This window comes from Clytia hemisphaerica, unplaced genomic scaffold (genome assembly GCF_902728285.1).
Source record: "Clytia hemisphaerica strain Z4C2 unplaced genomic scaffold, Clytia hemisphaerica genome assembly, whole genome shotgun sequence".
Classification (NCBI taxonomy): Eukaryota; Metazoa; Cnidaria; class Hydrozoa; order Leptothecata; family Clytiidae; genus Clytia; species Clytia hemisphaerica.
The window spans coordinates 110,295-121,127 of record NW_027103736.1 but is presented as its reverse complement, the minus strand read 5'-3'; the positions used below and the strand labels follow the sequence as shown (position 1 = coordinate 121,127).

The 10,833-nt window shown below is 32.5% G+C and overlaps 1 protein-coding gene across 1 annotated transcript; it reads left to right on the top strand.

Annotated features, from left to right (window-relative positions):
• The first annotated feature begins 2,444 nt into the window (after nucleotides 1-2,444).
• LOC136805112 (uncharacterized) lies at nucleotides 2,445-4,053 on the top strand. The gene is made up of 2 exons (XM_067061671.1): nucleotides 2,445-3,621; nucleotides 3,882-4,053. The coding sequence occupies exons 1-2, from the start codon at nucleotides 2,627-2,629 to the stop codon at nucleotides 4,051-4,053; spliced, it is 1,167 nt and encodes a 388-aa protein (XP_066917772.1). The 5' UTR covers nucleotides 2,445-2,626.
• Nucleotides 4,054-10,833: the final 6,780 nt, after the last annotated feature.

The following is a 10,833-nucleotide window of genomic DNA, read 5'->3' as shown; positions in this document are numbered from 1 at the left end:
TGCAATAAGAAATTATGCTGATTCAGCATTGATGGTTGTAATAACCTGTAGAAGCTTGAATTAAATGTCAAAACTTGTAGTAAAAATGCCTCCACATGTAATAAGAAATTATGCTGACTCGGCATTCGATATATCTCAAAGATGGTTGTAATAAGCTGTAGAAGCTNGGGCTCTGTCCATAGTGAATTTTTCAGAATTGTCGTGTATAAATTGTGTTTTTCTGACTGATGTAACCAACAAAAGTATGACGTGTTATACTTTTTCTGTTAGGCCAACTATTCCTGAATCTGAAAATTCAAAAAATGCATTGCAAAAATTTGATGAAGAAGAAAATGAAGACATTTGCGAAGACTAACTATTTTAACTTTGAGGACCTTAGTTTCGGCGAAGAAAAAACATTTTGAAAAGATCTTTGCACTAGAGGGTGTATCTTTAACCAAACTATCTATAGATTTTCGGAAATTTTTTGTAAAAGCTTATTTGTCTCAAAATATTGAAAATAGTGCTTTTTGACCAATTTTTCATCCCAATTTTTCATAGAAAAACAGCTATAACTTTTGATGCATTAATTTAGAAAATTTTTCCGAAAAATTTAAAACAGCTCAATTCTTTGCTGACAGTTTGAAAAAATTTTGAAACAAAAAGGTTAATTACCCATTAAAACTTAGCACTTTTTATAAAAGAAGGTGATGCAACATATTATTAACGTCTTTTTAAAGTTCATAACGTCATTTTTGCAATTAAATTCTTAATTAGTCTTAAGGGATTTGATTAAAAAGCAACTTATAAAGGCAATTATTTGTTAAAAGTGTTAAAGAACCTAAAACAACATTTTTATGTTCAAATACTGAAATCAATTTTTCGACTATGGTCAGAGCCCTTAAAACTTAGGACTTTAGGATCTGAGGATCCAAAAGTTCAAAAATGGTCCAGTAGGGCTTGAAATATAGCCTAGAAACCAATAAATCCCTCCCAGATCGAAATACTCGATGAAATCAAGTTGAAGGCCTAAAAATTGACATTCTCGCTCGAACTTCAATTTTCGAAAAATTGTAAATTAGCCAAAATATAAGTGCCAATATTATGACACACTGATTGTAGAAATTTTGGTTGAAGATAACATTTTGGATAGTAAAATTTTAGTGCGTGAATAGTAAAATTTTGGTTGAATACTAAAATTTTGGATGAATAGTAAAATCGTAATTTTACTACAAATAAAAAAACCATACACCTTTGTTTCACAAATTTTGGCAAAATTTTCAAAATAACGAGTCCCATGTAGCACATCTGTTTGTCTCCAAGGGTACAGTACGGATCAATATGCCTATAATATAAGTTCCTCGAATGTTGTAAAGTAGAATCAACGTTACTTTTGTAAAAATGTTATTGCGTAAATAAAGCCGTGATGACGTCACTATAACCCGTTGTCCCGGAAAAATAAATAAATAAATAATAAAAAAAAACATATTTATATAGGCTGGCCATGGAATAATTTTCAAACTTTTAGGCAGTTTGAAAATTGTCTCACCCAGGGGCCACTTTGGGGGAAGGGGACAAGAACGGTGGTAAGAGTAACAAGAACAAGAACGAGAAAAAAGAACAGGATAAAGAAATATAACAATACGGTTTTGTTAGTCGAGGAAGTGAATTGAATTTCTGAACTGGTATATTGATTTGGTAGTTTTGATTTCAGTTGGGAGGCCATTCCATAATAAAGAGCCAGAATTAATAAATGTTCGATCAGTGAAACGAGTCTTAGATAAAGGCACCACAACATTGTTTTCAACAGCAAACCTTGTTCTCTGATGTCTGCCACTGACGAGATTCACCTCGTTACAGAGGTAGCTTGGTGCAATTTTGTGAATGCCATTGAACATTATAATGGCTTTGTTAATCTCTGCCATTTGTTGGAAATTTCTGTTTAGAGAAGCTACTCGATTAACATTACGCATTAAAGATTCGAATTTATTACGATTTGCAGCTGGCATAGCACTCCAAGAGTTGGAACAGTAATTGATACCTTACTGTAGTTAATTTCTGGTCTGTTCCTGTATTTAAGGAACTCGCAAGGAACCTTTATCTGAAGAACTCTTTGATCACTAAGGATGACTTTGTTCTGTGTTGTTTTTCATAAAGGAATAAACTGTTCAATAAGGAATGGTTTAAACTCCAATTTCAAAATTGTGTTTCAATTGTTCCTTTGTTCCTTTATAGGATGAATTATTTGTTCTTTTCGTGTTGACAGATAATTTGTTCTCTTACAAAGGAATAAGATGTATACTTTCGCTAAGGAGCAAATTTGTTCTTTCTTCAATTTTATAACAAGGAACAATTTGTACACAAATGTATTTTGAATAATAGAATATTGAGTTCCTTATTAACTTTCTATTGCGGGAACGAAATAATGACTAATGTCAAGTTTTTATATTCCCTTGACGTTTGATTTTCCTCTCCCTATTGGAGAACAAGTTTGCTAACGGTGGGAATATATTGGTCGTTTAGCTTACGGGGGTCAATTGAACGATTCTATTCTTTATTTCGAACAAATAAAAAGTAAAATGAAACCCCCTGTAAAGATTTGACAAGAAAAAACATAAAAGGCTCTTCTCAAATCAGGTCATTCATAATGCGTCGCCCAAGGCGACTCCAGGTCAACTGGAAGAGCTTAGTGGGAGCTGCACATGGTAAAAGAACGCTAAAACTCCGACCAAACCAGCGGGACCTTTACACGTGTCCTATAAAGCTATGTTTACATGGTGACTTCAAAAGTTGCAGAGGGTTGAGAAAGCATATCAACACTAAACATCCTTGGTACTATTACTTTGACGAGCAGCCTGAAGTTAAACGTGAGGACATGACTGACTTTCCTGTTGCACCAAAGAGAGCATCTACTGCCGGTAAGCCGTCTTTTTCATTGGATGAAGGAATTGGAAGAGACTTTTTAACTTGGCTTGGAACATCTTGTGGAGGTGGAAAAAGCAATAAGGAGGCTAGACAGATTGGCAAACGAGCTATGAAATATTTTATGCATGCCATGGGTAACAATGAAAATGACATTGACCTAACTAACGAATTTGTTGACTGTTGTTTGTCATCTGCTTCAATTTTCATATCGTTTCTAAAAGTGATAGAAGAAGAATGGAAAGTTGGTCCCTCCGGTGCTGTAAACTACGTAAAGTGTATTACAGATTTCATTGATTTTCGAAAAGCAAATGGAGTTTCTGACAATACTCTTCGTTGCTTCACAGTTGTGGAAGTTTATCTCAGGCGAGCAAATGAAAACCTTCGAAAGAAAAAGAACTTAGACTGTAATCGAAACCTCGACTTGGAAACCCTTATCGCCAGAAACAGCTGGGCAACGTTGGAGGAAATGGAAGTGGTCATACCTTTTCACATGAAACAGTTCAAAAAGATAATTGAAAAGTGTTCTGAAAGCCACGAAGCAAGATTTCTAACGAAAGGTGAATTGGTCTTCTGTATTCGATTCATCACAACTTTGCTTTTCCTCCGAGTTAAATGCTCAAGACCTATGACGTACCAGTTTCTCACGGTTGAAATGGTTAACAAAGCAAGAAATAATGGTGGATTTGTCGATCAAAGAGAGTTCAAAACAGCATCAAGGTATGATTATGGTTCTAAAGAATTTGTATTAGATTAAGACAAAGTCTACTTTTTCTGCTTGATATCCTAATTTTAAGAAACGATGATTTTTGATCTAATAAATGATACCATACATTTTATATCACTTACTGTATCTTTAAATCAAAGTTTAATTCTCATTTAAATCATATCTATCATATGATAATTATTATTTTGTTATGATATTTAAACTGTTTTATTAATAGTATAATATAATAACAATGCATGTTTATTGTTTTAAGGTATATCTTCGACACTTTGATATTATCAGACGATACGATAGAGATTATTGATTTGTACTTAGAGTACATCCGACCGACCTCGTCTCAATCCACAATGCGACTTCCTTCTACTCTCAACAAATGGAACTCAATTTCAATCCTTGACTTCAGCTATGACGATCCTCGTTCATGAAGCCATTGGCAAGCACATCAACCCAACTCGTTATAGGCAAATAGTCGAAACGGAAAGCAGCGAAAGGCTTAACTTGGAAGAGCAACATTATATCACCGAAGATCAAAAGCACAGCTCTACTGTAGCTAAAATACACTACAAGAAGACTCAATCGAGGATCGTTGCAGTAGAGGGACGTAAATGTATGGAAAAGATGACAAAGGACGCAAGGTCTGACGGCAACAAAAACCTTGTTGAAATGTTTAATAATATATCTTGTTCTTTCGATAACGACGTATTGAGTCATAGTCGACGCATAATAGAAGGTATGAAACCTAACGCTCAAAATTCGATTTCGAGTGCTTCTTGCTCATCAAGCCATATGGAAGTTGATACCGATCCATACCAACCAGTGAGTGAATCACTAAACGAATCGACAGATATGGTCATCACAGAAACTTTTCCTACTAATAACACTCCAGCCGTGGCTGATGTACAGGAAGTCAGCATCTTAAATATACCAAATGACAATATTGTTATCAAAAAGGAGGCTGCTCGACAACAAACTAACAGAAAACAACCTAAAAATGTGAAATTCACTAGTGCAGAAGATCATTGTTTAAAGCAGGGCATCGAAAAATACGGTCGTAAATCATGGGCTATAATTTTGAAAGACCCTAACTTAAAGTTTCATGAAACTAGAACTAGAGATTCTTTGAGGGTTAGAGCTGATAGTGCTTGCTTTAGAAAGCTTTTTAATGATAATAAATAATTGTAAATATTATATCAAATGTGATAAAATGTATTATGATATTTCATTCATTTCTATTCAATTTTACTTTTATCTTGAGCAGCTTTCTAAATAATCTTGTTTCAATTTTTAAGATAACTGAAAAATGTCAAAAAAATAAAATCAACAATTACACGGGACCTAAAAGACTTTCTTACGAATTCAAATTGATGTCATCTTCTGAAGAATCTGAGGAGTTTGATTTTGAGGCTTTCAATTCTGGTCAACCTCCAAAGAGAACAAAGAAACAAACTAAACCAACTTTGAAGCGCTCCAAGAGGGAAGGCATGTGCATGCTATCTGGAGATGAGAGCAAATCTGAATCTTCCCAAACAGAACAATTTCAAGAAAAGCTGAGAGTTGAAAGTCCTAAAAAAAATAGCAAAATTAAAAAGAAAGAGGAAAGCAAAAACTTGATCAGTATCAAAGATGATAAAATAATAGACACATTTATCAAAAATTTCAAGGCATGATATGATGAGAATTCTTTGTCGAGTTTATCTATATGCCTTTGCATTTGAGAAATTTGGGTTTGTATTGTATTGATACCTAACAACTAAATATTTATATTCAAAAATATGTTGTAGAGAAAATTTACTTAGTTCATTAGCTTGTGGAATATATATATAATACCAATTACGATAAGAAGCTTATCAATTTCAAGAAATGTGAATGTCAATTTTATTCAAGTCTAGGTTTCTACTAATTAATATCAAGATTAAAAATGTGGGATATCAACATTCCTGTTACAGGTTTTAGTCAATGTGTTACATCTTGATACACTTTGATACTACCTAATACACCTTGTTACAGGTTTTCATATGAAGTTTTCATATGAAGTTCGAAAATAGTCTTGTTACAATCGAAGATAAGACGATGATTTTTGATGACTCAGCAAATATTTCTTATTACAAATCAGGCAATTCTTATTACAGCTTTGTACCCCTTTTTCATTCTTCTACACCTTATTACACATCTGAGATAAGATGATGATTTTTTGATGACTCAGCAAAAATTTCTTATTACAAATCAGGCAATTCTTATTACAGCTTTGTACCCCTTTTTCATTCTTCTACACCTTATTACACATCTGAGATAAGATGACGATTTTTGATGACTCAGCAAAAATTTCTTATTACAAATCAGGCAATTCTTATTACAGCTTTGTACCCCTTCTTCATTCTTCTACACCTTATTACAGATCTGAGATAAGATGATGATTTTTGATGACTCAGCAAAAATTTCTTATTACAAATCAGGCAATTCTTATTACAGCTTTGTACCCCTTTTTCATTCTTCTACACCTTATTACACATCTGAGATAAGATGACGATTTTTGATGACTCAGCAAAAATTTCTTATTACAAATCAGGCAATTCTTATTACAGCTTTGTACCCCTTCTTCATTCTTCTACACCTTATTACAGATCTGAGATAAGATGATGATTTTTGATGACTCAGCAAAAATTTCTTATTACAAATCAGGCAATTCTTATTACAGCTTTGTACCCCTTCTTCATTCTTCTACACCTTATTACACATCTGAGATAAGATGACGATTTTTGATGACTCAGCAAAAATTTCTTATTACAAATCAGGCAATTCTTATTACAGCTTTGTACCCCTTCTTCATTCTTCTACACCTTATTACACATCTGAGATAAGATGACGATTTTTGATGACTCAGCAAAAATTTCTTATTACAAATCAGGCAATTCTTATTACAGCTTTGTACCCCTTCTTCATTCTTCTACACCTTATTACACATCTGAGATAAGATGACGATTTTTGATGACTCAGCAAAAATTTCTTATTACAAATCAGGCAATTCTTATTACAGCTTTGTACCCCTTCTTCATTCTTCTACACCTTATTACAGATCTGAGATAAGATGATGATTTTTGATGACTCAGCAAAAATTTCTTATTACAAATCAGGCAATTCTTATTACAGCTTTGTACCCCTTCTTCATTCTTCTACACCTTATTACACATCTGAGATAAGATGACGATTTTTGATGACTCAGCAAAAATTTCTTATTACAAATCAGGCAATTCTTATTACAGCTTTGTACCCCTTCTTCATTCTTCTACACCTTATTACACATCTGAGATAAGATGACGATTTTTGATGACTCAGCAAAAATTTCTTATTACAAATCAGGCAATTCTTATTACAGCTTTGTACCCCTTTTTCATTCTTCTACACCTTATTACAGATCTGAGATAAGATGACGATTTTTGATGACTCAGCAAAAATTTCTTATTACAAATCAGGCAATTCTTATTACAGCTTTGTACCCCTTTTTCATTCTTCTACACCTTATTACACATCTGAGATAAGATGACGATTTTTGATGACTCAGCAAAAATTTCTTATTACAAATCAGGCAATTCTTATTACAGCTTTGTACCCCTTTTTCATTCTTCTACACCTTATTACAGATCTGAGATAAGATGACAATTTTTGATGACTCAGCAAAAATTTCTTATTACAAATCAGGCAATTCTTATTACAGCTTTGTACCCCTTCTTCATTCTTCTACACCTTATTACACATCTGAGATAAGATGACGATTTTTGATGACTCAGCAAAAATTTCTTATTACAAATCAGGCAATTCTTATTACAGCTTTGTACCCCTTTTTCATTCTTCTACACCTTATTACAGATCTGAGATAAGATGACGATTTTTGATGACTCAGCAAAAATTTCTTATTACAAATCAGGCAATTCTTATTACAGCTTAGTACCCCTTTTTCATTCTTCTACACCTTATTACTGATCGAAAATAAGATGACGATTTTTAATGACTCAGCAAAAATTTCTTATTACAAATCAGGCAATTCTTATTACAGCTTTGTACCCCTTCTTCATTCTTCTACACCTTATTACAGATCGAAAATAAGATGACGATTTTTAATGACTCAGCAAAAATTTCTTATTACAAATCAGGCAATTCTTATTACAGCTTTGTACCCCTTCTTCATTCTTCTACACCTTATTACACATCTGAGATAAGATGACGATTTTTGATGACTCAGCAAAAATTTCTTATTACAAATCAGGCAATTCTTATTACAGCTTTGTACCCCTTCTTCATTCTTCTACACCTTATTACAGATCTGAGATAAGATGATGATTTTTGATGACTCAGCAAAAATTTCTTATTACAAATCAGGCGATTCTTATTACAGCTTTGTACCCCTTCTTCATTCTTCTACACCTTCTTACACATCTGAGATAAGATGACGATTTTTGATGATTCAGCATTCGAAAGAATTCAAGAATAGTTGTAATAAGCCGTAGAAGCTTAAATAAAATGTCAAAACTTGTAATAAAATTGCATCCACATGTAATAAGAAATTTTGCTGATTCAGCATTCGAAAGATTTCAAAAATAGTTGTAATAAGCTGTAGAAGTATGATTAAAATGTTAAAACTTGTAGTAAAAGTGCCTCCACATGTAATAAGAAATTATGCTGATTCAGCATTCGAAAGATTTCAAAAATAGTTGTAATAAGCTGTAGAAGGGTGATTAAAATGTCAAAACTTGTAGTAAAAATGCCTCCGCATGTAATAAGAAATTTTGCTGATTCAGCATTCGAAAGATTTCAAAAATAGTTGTAATAAGCTGTAGAAGGGTGATTAAAATGTTCAAAACTTGTAGTAAAAGTGCCTCCACATGTAATAAGAAATTATGCTGATTCAGCATTCGAAAGATTTCAAAAATAGTTGTAATAAGCTGTAGAAGGGTGATTAAAATGTCAAAACTTGTAGTAAAAATGCCTCCGCATGTAATAAGAAATTTTGCTGATTCAGCATTCGAAAGATTTCAAAAATAGTTGTAATAAGCTGTAGAAGGGTGATTAAAATGTCAAAACTTGTAGTAAAAATGCCTCCGCATGTAATAAGAAATTTTGCTGATTCAGCATTCGAAAGATTTCAACAATAGTTGTAATAAGCTGTAGAAGGGTGATTAAAATGTCAAAACTTGTAGTAAAAATGCCTCCGCATGTAATAAGAAATTTGCTGATTCAGCATTCGAAAGATTTCAAAAATAGTTGTAATAAGCTGTAGAAGGGTGATTAAAATGTCAAAACTTGTAGTAAAAATGCCTCCACATGTAATAAGAAATTTTGCTGATTCAGCATTCGAAAGATTTCAAAAATAGTTGTAATAAGCTGTAGAAGGGTGATTAAAATGTCAAAACTTGTAGTAAAAGTGCCTCCACATGTAATAAGAAATTATGCTGATTCAGCATTCGAAAGATTTCAAAAATAGTTGTAATAAGCTGTAGAAGGGTGATTAAAATGTCAAAACTTGGAGTAAAAATGCCTCCGCATGTAATAAGAAATTTTGCTGATTCAGCATTCGAAAGATTTCAAAAATAGTTGTAATAAGCTGTAGAAGTATGATTAAAATGTTAAAACTTGTAGTAAAAGTGCCTCCACATGTAATAAGAAATTTTGCTGATTCAGCATTCGAAAGATTTCTAAAATAGTTGTAATAAGCTGTAGAAGGGTGATTTAAATGTCAAAACTTGTAATAAAAGTGCCTCCACATGTAATAAGAAATTATGCTCATTCAGCATTCGAAAGATTTCAAAAATAGTTGTAATAAGCTGTAGAAGGGTGATTAAAATGTCAAAACTTGTAGTAAAAATGCCTCCGCATGTAATAAGAAATTATGCTGACACGGCATTCGAAAGATATCGAATGTCCATAACATTAATGCAACATTAGACTTGTAATAAGCCGTAGAAGGGTGATTAAAATGTCAAAACTTGTAGTAAAAATGTCTCCGCATGTTATAAGAAATTTTGCTGATTCAGCATTCGAAAGATTTCAAAGATAGTTGTTATAAGCTGTAGAAGTATGATTAAAATGTTAAAACTTGTAGTAAAAGTGCCTCCACATGTAATAAGAAATTATGCTGATTCAGCATTCGAAAGATTTCAAAAATAGTTGTAATAAGCTGTAGAAGGGTGATTAAAATGTCAAAACTTGTAGTAAAAATGCCTCCGCATGTAATAAGAAATTTTGCTGATTCAGCATTCGAAAGATTTCAAAAATAGTTGTAATAAGCTGTAGAAGTATGATTAAAATGTTAAAACTTGTAGTAAAAATGCCTCTGCATGTAATATGAAATTATGCTCATTCAGCATTCGAAAGATTTCTAAAATAGTTGTAATAAGCTGTAGAAGGGTGATTTAAATGTCAAAACTTGTAATAAAAGTGCCTCCACATGTAATAAGAAATTATGCTCATTCAGCATTCGAAAGATTTCAAAAATAGTTGTAATAAGCTGTAGAAGGGTGATTAAAATGTCAAAACTTGTAGTAAAAATGCCTCCGCATGTAATAAGAAATTATGCTGACACGGCATTCGAAAGATATCGAATGTCCATAACATTAATGCAACATTAGACTTGTAATAAGCCGTAGAAGGGTGATTAAAATGTCAAAACTTGTAGTAAAAATGTCTCCGCATGTAATCAGAAATTTTGCTGATTCAGCATTCGAAAGATTTCAAAGATAGTTAAAATTTGTAACAAAAATAGATACCTCTTCCGTTTAATTGATTTGTGTGCTAATCGCGCAGGGAATAGAAAACAATCAAATGGCTTATTGGTATATATTTTCGCGTGTTACAAATTTTCGCGAATCGCGAAATTTTTTCGAAAAAACGTGTTTCGCGTGTATTAAATTTCGCGATTGCCGACTTCTGGAAAATTTTCGCGTGTATTAAATTTCGCGATTCACTAAACTATGTATTTTCAGAAAGTGGGAATATAAAGCAAGAAAAAGACTGATTTTGCTTGAAACACAACGTTTTTTATGTAAAAATACTAACAAAATACTAAGAAAAAAATTTTCGCGTGTATTTAATTTCGCGATTTTGTAATTTTGAAAAATTTAAACAGTATTAAATTTCGCGAAAATTGACCAAAAAACTCGCGAAATTAAGTACCCGCGAAAATTTGTAACACGCGAAAATATATACCAATAAGG